The 20,760-nt window shown below is 44.7% G+C and overlaps 1 protein-coding gene across 1 annotated transcript in view; it reads left to right on the forward strand.

Moving 5' to 3' along the window:
* LOC124858044 (receptor-type tyrosine-protein phosphatase mu-like) overlaps positions 1-20,760 on the forward strand; it is a 174,168-nt gene that overhangs the window by 129,996 nt on the left and 23,412 nt on the right. Inside the window, exons 23-24 of the mRNA XM_047349761.1 lie at positions 1,213-1,224; positions 3,131-3,324. Of these exons, the coding sequence (XP_047205717.1) occupies positions 1,213-1,224; positions 3,131-3,324 (206 nt within the window). The remainder of the gene's footprint in view (positions 1-1,212; positions 1,225-3,130; positions 3,325-20,760) is intronic.

The raw sequence follows: 20,760 nt of genomic DNA on the forward strand, positions 1-20,760 counted from the left end.
AGTGATTTGCTTTCTGATTTTCTAGAAGTCTAACATTGGTGGAGTTTTTCAACATAAAAGCTTTAGGAGAACGATATAAAACCATATATAGTAAATAAATAAATACAGTTCATTAATCTGGGATATTTTCTTGCAAATTATGTTAGGAGTCAACTTGAACTTTGACCCTTTTTAATTGTCTCATTTAAAGAGAAAGTACTGAATTAACACAGTGACTTAACAGTTGCATCTGTTAGTCATGTCACCATACGTTAAGTCTAGGATACAGAAATCATTGATAATAAGACTTTTCTCTGAGAAACCGATAGTTTGGGCTGGATTAGACCGTCCACCTTGACCACTCTGTGAACACCACTGTTTAATTAGATGGATCTCCTATCAGTCCCAGCTGAACACTCCCAAACATCCGCAGGACATCCAGTCTGTTCAGTGATTCGTTGACCCACTTCATGGACATGTTGCCTGCGCCATTCCCCAATTACCACCCAGGACTTACATCATAAACGACAACAACTGCATTACAAACGTTTTCCACATGCTTAAAATCCTCTTTGGCCTTTCATGCTCTACTAAAGCACCTGAGGAACCCATTGGGTTACACCTCTGAAGATCGCGCCACAGCCTCCACAAACCACCAAGTATTTTGGCCGATTCTTGTATCCTAAACGGGTGTTTGTCCTGTGTAAAGGGGTCTTACAGCATCTTGGAAATCCTCTGATCAATTTCAGCCACATAATAATGTTCTTCTCATTAACAAACATCAAAGACATTTCTTAGTAGCAAATAATGGCATCTATTTCCTGTTGACAATAAGAAATGTTGTTTTTTTTTGTCATGCTTTGTAGCCTAACAGACCCCTCTCTGAGCTTAAAATGCCCACAATATGCTTTCTCTAAAACATAGAAGATCTCATTGGACATGCCTGTGGAGGCAAGGCAATAAAAACTCTGAATCTTACTTGTTTGGGTGCTAGTTAGAGGAGGAGGGATCCAGACATTAACTGGGTGCTACACTCAGACGGATGTTAGCCAGGCTAGCATAGACGCTGGAGCCTAGCAGGCCTCAGGTTGAACAGATCTTCTGCAGTGTTTGATTCTAGCTGTGTGTTAGCTGTAGAACCGTTTAAGACCAGCTAAAAGCTAAAGCTAAAGTTGTTGCTCATCTCGTGTCTCCTCTCTCTTCTTCTTCTCTTCTATCTTTCTCTGTGTAAAGTGCCCATTAATGGTAAGTGGTTAAATTTGGGGCTAAATGGGGGGGGTCATGTTTGGGGGTCACTACTTCGCATGAAGCCACACCCATTACCTGCTGTGATGTCATCCATTAGTGTGGCAAAGCCTCATTTTTACCCTCTGTAAAGTCGTGACATCACAACCCAAGCCCCTCCCATCATTATGCATTTAATCAATCAGCTCACAGCACTTGATCTCCTCTGATTGGTTGTTGTTTTTGTCAGATGGGTTGTTTCATCCATCTAATCACAAGCCACCACCTCCATCACACCATCCATCTTCCACATCCTGACTGGTTGTGCTGTTAGGTTAGAGAGCTTCTGATTGGTCAGTTAGCTCCCAGGCTAGCCAATAAGAACAGTTAGAGAACGTAGTGGAACGTTGTGTCTTTGCTGAAATGTTCATGTCAGAGTGCTGGATGGATTTAGCTCAGATGTCCACTTTTAAAAACAAAGGTTTGTTCTGTTCCAGGACTCTGAACTCTGCTCTTTTTACACTGCAGCTCCAAGAACCCCAAATATTCTGGACCAGTACACAGCCCAAACTGGGCCAGTTCTGGACAAATAGCCATTCATAATGGTGAACTTTGGAGGGCAGGTCATTTTTATTCTCAATATCCGAATGTACTGGATCTGGACTGGGTGTGGACCAGTAACCTGGGTATCTTACTGGGACTGAAGCTTCCTTTTTTGGCAGCAGTGTGAAAAGAGTCCATCATCATCCTCTCTCCAGACATGTAATGTGATGTCATGTGATGTCATTCATTTGTGTTGTCGTGGTAACGGCCTGGTAGGAGTGGATAGGGACCAGAACTTTTCATTAGACAAAGTGGTAACAAAGTGTTTGGTTTTGGACAGACTCAGAACCCCGAACAGAGTGGGTTTATTCTATTAGTATAAAGATCTGCTCACTTGGTTCAGACTCTGATTACACCAGTTTATCTAATCATGATTCCTGTCCTGCAGTTTATTACTAATCAGACCTTTAAAGCCAGGTCTTTGTTGGTAAGAACTTGTAGAAGGTTTCCTCACACAACCACCAAGCTGCTGCTGCTCTGCTTGATGGAGGTTATTAATCAGTTCATCAAGACTTTCAGTGGCTGCTCATGGTTCCAGATGCAGAAGATGGATGTGAAAGTCCGATTTATAAGTCCAGCTAAGGACCAATACAAGGCTTCAGTCTGGTAGAACTGGTGGAACCACAAGTGAGAAAAGTTTGGCCTAAAACTGCTTTGAAGGGACACAGCATTAAACAACCTTCCTTAGAGAAACTCAGTGATCAGTCTGTGGGACTGAGCCTGATTAACAGGAGTCTCTCTGCAGGCAGGATCAGGGACTGGGATTGGATTCTGATGGCCAAGGAGGGCCAAAGGAGGTGCATGTAGTAAAATCAGGTCCTCTTAAAGGTTCTGGATCATGTGGAGGGGTTTCATTGTGAGAACACCAAAGCCATGGATAATTAGTTGGTAATGAGAGGCTTAGTTATCAACATGGTATTGAAACAAGAGTGTCTTCTAGAATCTCCAGGACCAGAAGGACGGGGCTTTAAATTCTGATTCAGATCTGATCAATAAGATGAAGAGGATCCAACTCTGAGCCCTGAAGCTCTGAGGTCAGCCGGGTTCTTACTGGTCTGTGGGGAACAGGCCAGAGTCTGTCCAGGCTGAAGCTTCAACATTAGAATCTGATAAAAACCAATAAACATTTGATTTAGTCTTATATGTCAGATTATATTCAGAACACAGCACTCAGACCCAACTGGATCTGATTCAGTCGGCTCATTAGAAATAAAACGATCCTGCATTTATCTGGGTCAGCCTGGTCCAGTCCATCTTGTGTCCAAACGTATTCTGTTTAAGCTCTGTCTGATCTGCCTCTCCTCCTCCCTCTGTTCTTCTCCAGACGACAGCAGCCACACTATGACCAGTGAAACCAGTAGCCTGGTCCAGTCCCACTACAAGCAGCGGGAAGCGGAGCGGGAGGCGCTGCCCTATCAGACGGGTCAGCTGCATCCGGCCATTCGAGTGGCCGACCTGCTGCAGCACATCACCCAGATGAAATGTGCCGAGGGTTACGGATTCAAAGAGGAGTATGAGGTGAGAACGACGCTCATAACATTAACAAATAAACACAAGAACCCAGAATTTTAAAATGTTACGGTGCCGTGCTGCTTCAACCTAACCTTCATGTTGTAGCTTTGATCAGGCAGAACCTGTGTTGGTTCTGAATGTTTAAACATGACTCCCAGAGTTTTTCTGGTTCTCATTGGTCAGTGTAACTCCGCCCCCCAGTCCTTGGTGGAACAGTTTCCTAGATCTAAACCTTTATGAGTTGGTGCAAGCTTTGTGGAAGGTTTGAACTCCTCTAAAACCAGATCTGGATCAGAACTGGAACCTCCAACGGTCTGAGGTCCTCTTTTCTTCAGTTTTACCATCATTCCCATGAGACGAAAACCACAGAAGAAGGTATTTGCTTAAAGGAAGGCTGTGGTTGAGATGATGTGTGTGGATCAGCCACCATTGCATAAGCAGTGGAACCAGAACTGCTCACGGCTGATGCTCTCATCTCGGGCCTTCGTGTGCTCAGGTTAGTGTTACAGATCGGTCCAGCTTCACCACCTATATCCCAGCCTGAGCCTTTAAAGGTAACATCCTCTAAGACATGAATATTAATTATGTGAAGATCCATTGCTGGATTAAGATGATCCGGATCAAGGTCCTGTTTCTGTTGGACACCTCAGTGTCAGCCTCCAGATAGAATCCGATCAGATAAAAACACCTGTTCAGCTTCTAGAGGAGTTCTGTTTTCAACAAACAGAAAGTGAAGATCCTTTGACTGAATGAATGTGGACCCAGGCTGAGTGTCAAGATGAGATCAGAACTGTGGATGTCTGACAGAAACAACAGGTGAAAAACCGCTCAGAACACAAGTACTGAACCAACCAACCAACCATTTCCTCTCTAAAAAGGCTGTTGACATGGTAACGAGCCAATCAATCCACAAAGACAATGGATTTAGAAGATGCTTACTAAGGCTGATTAGATACTTAGTTGTTGGTACTAACTAAATCATTATGTCTACTGTAGAACCTGATTAGAACCCAGTGCCATGCCTTAATTGCTCAGGTGTGATTCTGAGCCATTTTACACAAACTATATCCAGATCTTAAAGGTTCTGAGGGATTCTTCTACGCTCTCTGATCTTTAGCTCTTTCCATTGATGTTCTTGTCTGGGCGGTCTAACGACTTTAATTTAATTTCTCTGAAACTACCTGAGTTTCCTTGTTTTGCTTCAGTTCTGTGGAGTACGCCAACATTTTTCCCACACCATGATCCTCTCACCTCAGGACCGTTGGCACTGCCATTCCCCCTCCAAGCATGGTGTGAGCATCATCCTTCAATCAGCAGGATCAGCAGGAGATGCAGTAATACTAAAACCAGAGAAAATCCAGCCAATAATGTTCTCTAACAGCTGCCGTTTGGAGTGTGTGTGTGTGTGTGTGTGTGTATGTGTGTGTGGGGACTCACTAATGGATGTTACTTACCTGAACACACACACACACACACACACACACACACAGACATACATTATAGATCTTCCCTGTGGCTAATGGGCCCAAACAGGGAACTGCTCTAGTGTCAGAGTGCATGTGTGTGTGTGTGTGTGTGTGTGTGTGTGTATGTGTGTGTGTGTGTGTGTGTGTGTGTGTGTATGTGTGTGTGTGTGTGTGTGTATGTGTATGTGTGTGTGTGTGTGTGTATGTGTGTGTGTGTGTGTGTGTGTGTGTGTGTGTATGTGTGTGTGTGTGTGTGTGTATGTGTGTGTGTGTGTGTGTGTGTGTGTGCTCAGCAGTGTGTTTGAGGGCTGCCCTCGGGGCTGATCCATTATACATACTGAATACACACTCTCTTCACCCTCCATTTGCAGAAAGTTAGCACCGAGGAGTTCTTCTTGAACCCGTCTTTGTTTCTGGCCCAATCTTTCACTTGAATGGCTCCCACTGTACTTCCATCCACATCATTATGTGCTGTGAGCTGGTTTCAGCTTGGTTTTGATCCAAATCAGTATCCTGTAGGAAACAGTTTGACTTTAAACACTATAACACCTGAATAGTCTGCAAGTAAGTCTGGAACAAACAGGAACTCAGCGTTCTGGTATTGGACTTTTTACCCAAAGATTTTTCAAACTGATAGCTGGACCCAAACAGATTTGCAGACCAAGAACAGAAAAAGAAAGGAACCATGCCTGCAGTAGGATTTCTGAACATTCTAATAATGATTCAGGCTGTTTGCTGCATCAGTACTTTAATTTAAATTGTAATATTTTACAGAAAATGGGCTTAAAGAATCTGATCTGTGCAGACACAGAACCGTGTGTAACTGCAGAATAAACTGGATCCCTCTGTGTTCATGGAAAAATACTTTAATTACAGCATTCAAGCTGTGTTCAAGGTCCTTCTTAAGAGCTGAAACTCCACATTTAGTGTTTTTTAACATGCAATAATTATAAAATAATTTAAAAGTCTCTAGAAAATAAAGTAATGATCTAAAAAGCTCTGAAATACTTTTATTAAGTAAAGAAGAAGAACCAAATATGAGAAATGATATTTAATCAGTGATGTTTCTGCTGCTGGGGTCCAGGATCTTGTTCCCTTAATCATGATCATAGATGGATTATAGCAGTAGACCCAGAGCTTCACCGTTCAGATGTTGCTTCCATCATCAATCTTCAGACCAACAAAATGAGAGCATCGCTGTGAAGTAGAAAAACGATTCATGATTTACATAAAATGCAACAAATTGAGTTTAGAAGTGATCTAATAAGTAAGCATAGCCTGGCTGCTAGTAATTGAATATCAGTGTAATGTGGCTCTTGGTGTCAGAACCAACTGCAGACAGGCAGGCAGGAGCAGCACGGTGAGTTGGAAAGTTTTAACAACAAAACATGAGGTTAGAGAACAGGCAGAATGTGAACGAAGCATGGAAACAGGTGTGGACATGAGCAGTGAAATCCAGCCAGGAACAATGAAAGACCTGGAGCTTAAATAAGAGACAGAACAGGTGAGTTCCAGTAATAAAGAGACACAGGTGAGCAGAATGATGAGAGTGGCTGAGAGTGGTAAACAAGCATGAATACAAGGAATAATAAAACACACAGAGATCTGACCGAAATAACTCTAAATATACAAAGAAGTTACTCCTCAAGTACCTCAAGGAGGTAAGGTTTTTAAGTCTAGTTATACACAGAAGGAGGTGTGTTTAGGACCCAATCCCAGATGAGTCCCCAATGAAACCACAGATCCAGTTAGAGTGGAAGAATCTGTGTTGGTCGGAGGACCCTTGGTTGAACCCTCTGCACAATAAGACTGATATTAGCTGCTGCTGAGCAGCTGTAACATTTTCACGCTGTGAACAGGTTAATGATGTCTCGGAGCTCGTCTGCTTATTAAAGCCTGTGATGGATGAAGCTATGAAACCTCATAGGAACCTAAGTGGTCCCGACCCTCATGGAAACATCAAGTGAACATGCTCAGTCATGGGCAGCTTCTTAATCCCTCACCAAACTGAGATGATGATGATGAGTTTCCTGTGTTACATAAATATGTTTGAATATCTGTGGCAGAAAGTTAGGATCCGTGTTTTAACGACACGTTTTAGAAACATTTTCTGAATTTAGAAGAAAAATGACTGATGATTTTTTTCCATAATTCTGCTTTGATCAGTTAAGTAGAGCAGCTGAATGCCCCACTCATGACTCTTGTCTCCCTGATCCCTCCATGCTTTTCTAATTAATCTGATTGGACAGCTTAACGAGGTAAGACGCCTTCTTGGTTTTCTGTGTTTCTGTCATAGATCAGGGTTTGGATGGTAGGAACGCACCTCTGTTAGCGCTGTGCTAGCTTAGATTCACCCAGATCCAGTTTATGCCTGTTTGTTTATCTGCATTACATGCCAGTCTCCATGGTAGCCCTGACCCTTTACGTCATGAAACCTGAACACACGTCTGCACCCATCAGGACAAGAATAATAGCATCACTGTTTCTGACTCTGAGTAAGAGACCATCCCAGCTCAGTTAGACACTGGTTGACGTGGGCCAACAATTTGATAGCATGGGCTGTAAGGTGGATAAACCAGTAACACGCCTGCTGACATACACTGTTCAGCAACCCTGTAACAGCATGTAACTGGGTTCTGAAGACCAGTGACGGAACTGGAAAGGACTAGATTTGTAGAACAACCAGCAGAGTGGCGTCAGGAGTGACCTGGGTGGGGGCCAGGTTTACAAGAGGGTGGGTGGTTGTATCAAGCTGCTGCCCAGTATGTTTAAAAACCAGTTGCCTGCGCAGCATGTGATGTAGCGGTGTTTGGGTTCCCCGTATACAGAGGCTATAGTTCTTGACACAGCCATCTAGGGTTCAATTCCTGACCATGAACACGTTGCTGCATGTCCTCCCCCTTCTTCCTCTGCCCATTTCTTTTCCGATTATTGTCACTAAAGCCATCTAGTGCCACAAAAATCTTTGAAAAGTAAAATAAAAGCTGTTGTTCTTATGCTGGAACCAGTGGATCATTATGGAACTCCACAAACTTCATGTCAACCCTTGTTGGAAACAGTCCACAAAACACGCAAAGAGCTCATAGGCTTTTCTCAGGCTTTCTGCACAAAATGGTGGTGTGGTCTGTGTTTGGGGGCCCTCATACACACACTGGTTCCAGCATCTGTCCACCAGGACATCTGGACCCTCCATGTACCAAACCGACCACCTGACCTCATGCAGACCCTTCCTATGACCCCCATCAGTGCTGCTAATGCTCATCCTCTGTGCATGTTGACCTTCACTCTGACTGTCAGACGCTCCAATAACTGCCTGATATGATCACTGTTGCCCTCTGGTGGCCATTCAGTCAATCAAATCATCTCATCCCATCACTGGTCTGCATGAGGACCCAATTACATCCTTCTGGGAGCTAAACTGGTTTTGTCAGTGCCTTATGGTAACAAGTCAGTAACCAGCTGACATTCCAATAGTATTGCTGGTGTAATGTAACCTGATTTCAGTGATTATGTAATAAACTGGGCTGCAATATGTTAAATAGCACAGGTCAGCGTTGACATCATGTATGACAGGAGGCTGTTAGCAGGAATCAGTAGATAAAATGATGAAGGAAATGTTCAGATGTTGTTTGCAGAAGATGTTTTATTTTTTATGCCATTGTTGCCTTTGGCTTCAATCTAAATGACCGTGATATACTCAGTGTTACTACCTGGTGCATGGCTGACAGCGACCTCTGTTACCGTTTGTCACCAGAGACTCCACCAACATTTTACCTCCAGAGGAACATTTTCCTCATTGAACTGGACTCTGTCCTTGGTTCTGGGACTTTATCAGAGTAACTGACTGGATTTCAGCGGGCCTCAGGACAGTCTTTCACAGATCAGCTGCTCTAACTTCTGCCTTTTAAGACATTTATTTCTTCTGATTGGTCAGCATCTGGTAGCCTTCAGATGGGGCTCTGAAGATATCTGAAAGCAGAGCCATTCAAAGCACCTCCCTGTAATAGATAGATGTTTATGGTGTTGGGTGGACAATTAAAGCTCGTAAGATCACCATGCACTGAAGGCTGCACCCTCACCAGCGGACTACAGTACTTGAAGAAAAATGCTGTTTTCACCTTATTTCCATTCAAACTTTGGATTTTGTGGGACCTTTGATGCCTTATTATGGTTTTAATGACTTTTATTGATCTGATGGTGATAGTTCTGCTATAAGCCATCCGTGGCCTTCAGACTGCTCAGAAGGTCTGGCATCTCTCTGCTCCTACAACACAATAACAGGATTTTGGACCTTAAGGAGGGTATACGATGACTTCTAGATGAACTGCAGAAGAGAGACACATTGTTGGATAGCTTTAAATGCACCTTTCCACAGCTGTTATTCTCTCTTCATCTTGTTCAGAAGCTGAGATTTGTAGCCAGTTGTTGACCCCAACCCTCCTCCACCTTGTTTGAATCTTCCACACTGCTTCTTCGTGCTTGCTGACACAATGGCAGAGCAGAGGCCTAATGTTTCTCCTGTACTGACGCATTGACGTCACTGTTATGATTATTAATCTGAGAATATTATTTAATATTAATATTTTAATATTTGATCAAATAATATTTGGGTCTGTTAAGGGTTGTCCTGTGAATACCAGCCCAGTAAGGCGATGGTATTAGGACAAAATAGAAAGGTGTGAGACGAACTCTGACATCATTGAACAGCATAAACTCTGCACATACATGTCCTTCTCAAAAAATTAGCATATTGTGATAAAGTTCATTATTTTCCATAATGTCATGATGAAAATTTAACATTCATATATTTTAGATTCATTGCACACTAACTGAAATATTTCAGGTCTTTTATTGTCTTAATATGGATGATTTTGGCATACAGCTCATGAAAACCCAAAATTCCTATCTCACAAAATTATCATATTTCATCCGACCAATAAAAGAAAAGTGTTTTTAATACAAAAAACGTCAACCTTCAAATAATCATGTACAGTTATGCACTCAATACTTGGTCGGGAATCCTTTGGCAGAAATGACTGCTTCAATGCGGCGTGGCATGGAGGCAATCAGCCTGTGGCACTGCTGAGGTCTTATGGAGGCCCAGGATGCTTCGATAGCGGCCTTTAGCTCATCCAGAGTGTTGGGTCTTGAGTCTCTCAACGTTCTCTTCACAATATCCCACAGATTCTCTATGGGGTTCAGGTCAGGAGAGTTGGCAGGCCAATTGAGCACAGTGATACCATGGTCAGTAAACCATTTACCAGTGGTTTTGGCACTGTGAGCAGGTGCCAGGTCGTGCTGAAAAATGAAATCTTCATCTCCATAAAGCTTTTCAGCAGATGGAAGCATGAAGTGCTCCAAAATCTCTTGATAGCTAGCTGCATTGACCCTGCCCTTGATAAAACACAGTGGACCAACACCAGCAGCTGACACGGCACCCCAGACCATCACTGACTGTGGGTACTTGACACTGGACTTCTGGCATTTTGGCATTTCCTTCTCCCCAGTGTTCCTCCAGACTCTGGCACCTTGATTTCTGAATGACATGCAGAACTTGCTTTCATTCGAAAAAAGTACTTTGGACCACTGAGCAACAGTCCAGTGCTGCTTCTCAGTAGCCCAGGTCAGGCGCTTCTGCCGCTGTTTCTGGTTCAAAAGTGGCTTGACCTGGGGAATGCGGCACCTGTAGCCCATTTCCTGCACACGCCTGTGCACGGTGGCTCTGGATGTTTCTACTCCAGACTCAGTCCACTGCTTCCGCAGGTCCTCCAAGGTCTGGAATCGGCCCTTCTCCACAATCTTCCTCAGGGTCCGGTCACCTCTTCTCGTTGTGCAGCGTTTTCTGCCACACTTTTTCCTTCCCACAGACTTCCCACTGAGGTGCCTTGATACAGCACTCTGGGAACAGCCTATTCGTTCAGAAATGTCTTTCTGTGTCTTACCCTCTTGCTTGAGGGTGTCAATAGTGGCCTTCTGGACAGCAGTCAGGTCGGCAGTCTTACCCATGATTGGGGTTTTGAGTGATGAACCAGGCTGGGAGTTTTAAAGGCCTCAGGAATCTTTTGCAGGTGTTTAGAGTTAACTCGTTGATTCAGATGATTAGGTTCATAGCTCGTTTAGAGACCCTTTTAATGATATGCTAATTTTGTGAGATAGGAATTTTGGGTTTTCATGAGCTGTATGCCAAAATCATCCATATTAAGACAATAAAAGACCTGAAATATTTCAGTTAGTGTGCAATGAATCTAAAATATATGAATGTTAAATTTTCATCATGACATTATGGAAAATAATGAACTTCATCACAATATGCTAATATTTTGAGAAGGACCTGTATATGGAATGAATTCACACAATTTCTTAAAATACAAGAATTTATTAACAAAAATAAGTCAACTCAAAGTCAAACATATTTCAATTAACAAACTCTTTACTTTGCTAAAACAATCCAACTAAACTACCAAGCAGAATTAAAGAATAATGAAGACTAATGGACTATGTACAATATAAACAAGTTGATTAAAGATGATTGATAATTATGACCAAAAGAGTGATGCAACATTACCATGAGATGTTTATGTTTGAGAACCAAGGATTATCTTGAAGAATCTAGAAATGAAGTTAAGTTAGTCTTGGAACCAACTTAGGCAATGTAGATCAGATAAAATATTATTTTAATAAAATAATGTTTTAAATAATGATCTGCTGAATAAAACCAACCTTCTGGATGACTAATTCTCAACGGTGTTTCATTAGCTACCTTTATTTATTAAAATAATATTTAAAGAAATATTATTAAGGGAATATTTTGGAAAAGAACCAAATCTTTCTGGAGAATCAGAATCAGAATCAGAAAACCTTTATTGCCAAGTACGTTTTTGGACATACAAGGAATTTGTTTTGGCGTAGTCGGTGCAATACAATACAAATTAAACAGTATAAACATATCTACAATATAATATAAATATATGTGCACAGTTTTAAGTGAGTGAGAGTAAATATAGAGCAGTATAAGATGCAAGAGCAATACAACAGTGCAGGTGATCATTGTACAAGTAAAGCAGGAGTCCAAGCTGAGCGTTAATGTAACTCATAGAGTTACAGGTTACAGGTGTCCTGTCAGCAAAAAAGGGGTGGGGGGGGGGGGTGAAAGGGAGAGTGTCAGGGTGGTTTCCGGGCTTTGTTAACCAGGCTGGTGGCAGATGGGAAAAAACTGTTCTTGTGGCGTGAGGTTTTGGTCCGGATGGACCGCAGCCTCCTGCCAGAGGGGAGAGTTTCAAAGAGTCTGTGACCAGGGTGGGAGGGATCAGCCAGAATCTTCCCTGCCCGCTTCAGGGTCCTGGAGGTGTACAGTTCCTGGAGCGACAGTAGACTGCAGCCAATCACCTTCTCAGCAGACCGAATGACACGCTGCAGCCTGCCCTTATCCTTGGCTGTAGCAGCGGCGTACCAGATGGTGATGGAGGAGGTGAGGATGGACTCAATGATGGCTGTGTAGAAGTGCACCATCATAGTCTTTGGCAGGTTGAATTTCTTCAGCTGCCGCAGGAAGAACATCCTCTGCTGGGCTTTCTTGATGAGGGAGCTGATGTTTGGCTCCCACTTGAGATCCTGGGAGATGATGGTTCCCAGGAAGCGGAAAGATTCCACAGTGTCAATTGTGGAGTCACAGAGGGTGATGGGGGCAGGTGGGGCTGGGTTCTGCCTGAAGTCCACAACCATCTCCACTGTCTTTAGAGCGTTGAGCTCAAGGTTGTTCTGGCTGCACCAGTCCAACAGATGGTCCACCTCCCATCTGTACGCGGACTCGTCACCATCAGAGATGAGTCCGATCAGGGTGGTGTCGTCCGCAAACTTCAGAAGCTTGACAGACTGGTGACTGGAGGTGCAGCTGTTGGTGTACAGGGAGAAGAGCAGAGGAGAGAGAACACAGCCTTTGGGGGAACCGGTGCTAATGGTCAGGGAGTCAGAGACGTGCTTCCCCAGCCTCACGCGCTGCTTCCTGTCAGACAGGAAGTCAGTGATCCACCTGCAGGTGGAGTCGGGCACACTCAGCTGGGAGAGCTTCTCCTGTAGCAGAACTGGGACGATGGTGTTGAAGGCAGAGCTGAAATCCACAAACAGGATCCTGGCGTAGGTTCCTGTGGAGTCCAGGTGCCGGAGGATGAAGTGAAGGGCTAGGTTGACTCCATCATCTACAGACCTGTTGGCTCTGTAGGCAAACTGCAGGGGGTCCAGGAGGGGGTCGGTGATGTCTTTTAGGTGTGAGAGCACAAGGCGCTCAAAGGACTTCATCACCACAGAGGTCAGGGCGACGGGTCTGAAGTCATTAAGCCCTGTGGTCCTTGGCTTCTTGGGAACAGGGACGATGGTGGAGGACTTGAAGCAGGCTGGCACATGACATGTCTCCAGTGAGGTGTTAAAAATGTCTGTGAAGAGTGGAGACAGCTGATCAGCGCAGTGCTTCAGGCTGGCTGGTGAGACAGAATCCGGACCAGCAGCTTTCCGGGGGTTCTGTCTCCTGAAGAGTTTGTTGACGTCCCTCTCCTGGATGGAAAGAGCCGTCCTCGGCGTGAGTAGGGGGCTGGTGGGGGGGAACTTCAGGGTGGGGGTTGGAGGTGCCAAGGCCCCTCTTGAGGTTGGGGAGGTGGGGGGTGGTGGATTGTGGCTGCAGCTGTTGGGGGCGTCGTGGGGGATGGTTGCAGGACTGTCCCTTTGTCTTTCAAAGCGGCAGTAGAACTCGTTCAGGTCGTTGGCGAGGCGTCGGTCGTTGATGGAGTGGGGGGCTTTCGGCTTGTAGTTGGTGATTTGCTGAGCCCTTTCCAGACAGACGCAGAGTCGTTGGCTGAGAACTGGTTTTGGAGCTTCTCAGAGTACTGTCGTTTGGCCTCTTTCACTGCCTTGCCAAACTTGTACTTTGCCTCTCTGTATATGTCTTTGTCCCCACTCCTGAAGGCCTCTTCCTTATCCAGTCTTAACCTTCTGAGTTTGGCTGTGAACCAGGGTTTGTCGTTGTTGTAACTCACCCTGGTGCATGATGGTACACAGCTGTCCTCACAGAAGCTGATGTAGGAAGTCACAGCCTCTGTGTACTCGTCCAGACTGTTGGTAGTAGTCCTGAACACATCCCAGTCTGTACAGCCTAAACACGCCTGGAGATTCTCCACAGCCTCACTGCTCCACTTCCTTGTCGTCCTCACAACAGGTCTGCAGAGCTTTAGTTTCTGCCTGTATGCAGGAATCAGGTGGACCATGATGTGGTCGGATTGGCCCAGTGCAGCACGTGGGACGGCGTGATAAGCGTCTCTGATGGTGGTGTAACAGTGATCCAGAATGTTGTCCTCTCTGGTCGGACATTTTATAAACTGTCTATATTTGGGGAGTTCGTGGGAACAAAGGTGAGCGCACCTTTGACCAGGATCTCCAAAAATTCCAGAGCAGTAGGCAGAAAAGTTGGAAATAACTCCTCTGGTGTAGTAGCCCTGATGTTCATGAGTTCTTCTCTGGTGAAAGAGCTCCGGGTACCATTACAGAAGACCGTTTTAAAGCAAAGAACAAAACAAAACAATGCGCACCAACACGCCGAGGCGACCATCTGCGGCGCCATCTTGGATATGGGCTTAATGGTGTTTACTTAGTTAGGGTTACGTAGTTATCAGATTTAGTAAAATAATGTTTAGAGAACTATTATTTACTGGATTGAAACTAACAACCTTTCTGGGTAAATATTATTTAGCAGCAAGCACGTGTCCTTACCGGTTAGCAGTTGAGCTAACAAAAGAAGCTAATAGCTTAGCACCAGAATCAACACCTTTAAAATACCGTTAATAAAAGGGTTAAAATGCATAAGTGCGGACGGCGCGTTATGATCAATCTTCTGTGTTTAAAATCACCTTTAAATAAAATTAATTTGTCTTAACAACCTGAACACGTGTGCTGCAGATATTCTGCTAGCACCAAAATAGCTGAGTTCAACACAAACAAAACCAAACTTCAAAAAATGAAAAACGTTTAGATCATTAATCTTTCTCTATTACTTCTATCTCTCTCTGCCCAAAACCTAACCTCGTATGAACCATGCTGAGGAGTTGTCCAGGCGACGACGAAGTTTGAAGAGAGCTCCGTGAACGAAGCGGCTAACCTCCGGAGCCTCCCACACTGCACGTTAACTGCCGTAATGCGGTCTCCGTTGTCCTTCCTTGGGAAACAGCTGCACTCGGCGTCGTGCTGGGAACTCTCTGGAAACAGTTCGATTCTGCAGATCTCAGAGAGAACAGTCAAGCAATACATGTAACTTGATTACACCGTTCATGATTGAAAATCACCGGATACGCAGACAGTGATTTATTTCTACTTATCTTATGCATATGATCGCATGATCTTATGACACTCTTGGATCCAGTTGAAGAGTTTGTCTGTTTGCCAGGAAAGAGACATTAGTGCGCTTGTTTCCCCTCCTATCCCGATGATCACTGGCGTGGAAGAGATCGGACCATTGGAAGCAGGCTGCAGGCATACCATGGACTCACACACACCAACACACTACACACACACACAGAATACACACAGACTACACACACACACAGACTACACACACACACAGAATACACACACACACACAGACTACACACACACACAGAATATACACAGACTACACACACACACACAGACTACAAACACACACACAGACTACACACACACACAGACTACACACACACAGACTACACACACACAGACTACACACACACACACAGAATACACACAGACTACACACACACACAGACTACACACACACACAGACTACACACACACACAGACTACACACACACACACAGAGAATACACACAGACTACACACACACAGACTACACACACACACAGAATACACACACACACACAGAATACACACAGACTACACACACACACAGACTACACACAAACACAGACTACACACACACACAGACTACACACACACAGACTATACACACACACACACACAGACTACACACACACACACAGACTACACACACACACAGACTACACACACACACACAGACTACACACACACACAGACTACACACACACACAGACTACACACACACAGACTATACACACACACACACACAGACTACACACACACACACAGACTACACACACACACACAGACTACACACACACACAGACTACACACACACACACAGACTACACACACACACACAGACTACACACACACACAGACTACACACACACAGACTATACACACACACACACACAGACTACACACACACACACAGACTACACACACACACAGACTACACACACACACACAGACTACACACACACACAGACTACACACACACACACACAGACCACACACACACAGACTACACACACACAGACTACACACACACAGACTACACACACACACACAGAATACACACAGACTACACACACACACAGACTACACACACACACAGACTACACACACACACAGACTACACACACACAGACTACACACACACAGACTACACACACACAGACTACACACACACACACAGACTACACACACACACAGACTACACACACACACAGAATACACACACACACACAGAATACACACAGACTACACACACACAGACTACACACAAACACAGACTACACACACACACAGACTACACACACACAGACTACACACACACAGACTACACACACACAGACTACACACACACAGACTACACACACACACACAGACTACACACACACACAGACTACACACACACACAGAATACACACACACACACAGAATACACACAGACTACACACACACAGACTACACACAAACACAGACTACACACACACAGACTATACACACACACACACACAGACTACACACACACACACAGACTACACACACACACACAGACTACACACACACACACAGACTACACACACACACACAGACTACACACACACACAGACTACACACACACACACAGACTACACACACACACAGACTACACACACACACAGACTACACACACACAGACTATACACACACACACACACAGACTACACACACACACACAGACTACACACACACACACAGACTACACACACACACACACAGACCACACACACACAGACTACACACACACAGACTACACACACACACAGACTACACACACACACAGACTACACACACACACAGACTACACACACACAGACTACACACACACAGACTACACACACACACAGACTACACACACACAACATACACACACACACACACAGACTACACACACACACACACGACTACACACACACACACAGACTACACACACACACAGACTACACCACACACACAGACTACACACACACACACAGACTACACACACACACAGACTACACCACACACACAACACACACACACACAGACTATACACACACACACACAGACTACACACAGACTACACACACACACAGACTACACACACACACACAGACCACACACACAGACTACACACACACAGACTACACACACACAGACTACACACACACACACAGACTACACACACACACAGACTACACACACACACAGACTACACACACACAGACTACACACACACAGACTACACACACACACAGAGAATACACACAGACTACACACACACACAGACTACACACACACAGACTACACACACACAGACTACACACACACACAGACTACACACACACACAGACTACACACACACACAGACTACACACAAACACAGACTACACACACACACAGACTACACACACACACACACACAGACTACACACACAGAATACACACAGACTACACACACACACACAGACTACACACACACACACAAACTACACACACACACACAGACTACACACAGAATACACACACACACACACACAGACTACACACACACACAGAATACACACACACACAGAATACACACAGACTACACACACACAGAGACTACACACACACACACACAGACTACACACACACAGACTACACACACAGACTACACACACACACACACAGACTACACACACACACAGAATACACACAGACTACACACACACAGACTACACACACACACAGACTACACACACACAGACTACACACACACACAGAATACACACAGACTACACACACACAGAATACACACAGACTACACACACACACAGACTACACACACACACAGACTACACACACACACAGAATACACACACACAGACTACACACACACACACAGACTACACACACACACAGACCACACACACACAGACTACACACACACACAGACTACACACACACAGACTACACACACACAGACTACACACACACAGAGAATACACACAGACTACACACACACACAGACTACACACACACACACAGACTACACACACACACAGACTACACACACACACAGACTACACACACACACAGAATACACACACACACAGACTACACACACACACAGACTACACACACACACACAGACTACACACACACAGAATACACACAGACTACACACACATACACAGACTACACACACACACAGAATACACACAGACTACACACACATACACAGACTACACACACACACAGAATACACACAGACTACACACACATACACAGACTACACACACACACAGAATACACACAGACTACACACACATACACAGACTACACACACACACACAGACTACACACACACACAGAATACACACACACACAGACTACACACAGACTACACACACACAGACTACACACACACAGACTACACACACACACACAGACTACACACACACACAAACTACACACACACACAAACACACACACACACTACACACACACACACAAAACACACACACAGACTACACACACACACACAGACTACACACACACACACAGACTACACACACACACACACAGAATACACACACACTACACACACACACACAGACTACACACACACACAGACTACACACACACACAACACACAACACACACAGACTACACACACACACACAGACTACACACACACACAGACTACACACACACACAGACTACACACACACACAGACTACACACACACATACGACACACACACAGACTACACACACACACAGACTACACACACACACAGACTACACACACACACAGATACACACACACAGACTACACACACACACACACAGACTACACACACACAGACTACACACACACACACAGACTACACACACACACAGACTACACACACACACACAACCCACACACACACACACACCACACACAGACTACACACACACACACAGACTACACACACACACAGACTACACACACACACAGACTACACACACACACAGACTACACACACACATACACAGACTACACACACACACACACAGACTACACACACACACAGACTACACACACACACAGACTACACACACACACACAACACACACACAGACTACACACACACACACAGACTACACACACACACACAGACTACACACACACACAGACACACACACACACAGACTACACACACAGACTACACACACACACACACACACACAGACTACACACACAGACTACACACACACACACAGACTACACACACACAGAATACACACACAGACTACACACACACACAGACTACACACACACAGACTACACACACACAGACTACACACACAGACTACACACAGACTACACACACACACAACTACACACACAGACTACAACACACACACACTACACACACACAGAGAATACACACAGACTACACACACACACAGACTACACACACACACAGACTACACACACACACACAGACTACACACACACACAGACTACACACACACACAGAATACACACAGACTACACACACACACAGACTACACACACACACAGACTACACACACACACAGACTACACACACACACAGACTACACACACACACAGACTACACACACACACAGACTACACACACACACACAGACTACACACACACACACACACAGACTACACACACACACACAGACTACACACACACAGACTACACACACACACACAGACTACACACACACACACACACAGACTACACACACACACAGACTACACACACACACAGACTACACACACACACACACAGACTACACACACACACACAGACTACACACACACACAGACTACACACACACAGACTACACACACACACACATACTACACACACACACAGACTACACACACACACAGACTACACACACACACAACTACACACACACAGACTACACACACACAGACTACACACACACAGACTACACACACACAGACTACACACACACAGACTACACACACACACACAGACTACACACACACAGACTACACACACACAGACTACACACACACAGACACACACACACAGACTACACACACACAGACTACACACACACAGACTACACACACACACACACACACACACACAGACTACACACACAACACACACACACACAGACTACACACACACACAGACTACACACACACAGACTACACACACAGAATACACACACACACAGACTACACACACACACAGACTACACACACACACAGACTACACACACAGAATACACACACACAGAACTACACACACAGACTACACTACAGACTACACACAGACTACACACAGACACTACCAACACACACAGACTACACACAACACAGACTACACACACACAGGACTACACACAACAGACTACACACAGACTACACACACACACAGACTACACACACACACACACAGACACACACACACACAGACTACACACACACAGACTACACACACACAGAATACACACACAGACTACACACACACAGACTACACACACACAGACTACACACACACAGACTACACACAGACTACACACAGACTACACACACACAGACT

This window comes from Girardinichthys multiradiatus, chromosome 21 (genome assembly GCF_021462225.1).
Source record: "Girardinichthys multiradiatus isolate DD_20200921_A chromosome 21, DD_fGirMul_XY1, whole genome shotgun sequence".
NCBI classification, from domain to species: domain Eukaryota; kingdom Metazoa; phylum Chordata; class Actinopteri; order Cyprinodontiformes; family Goodeidae; genus Girardinichthys; species Girardinichthys multiradiatus.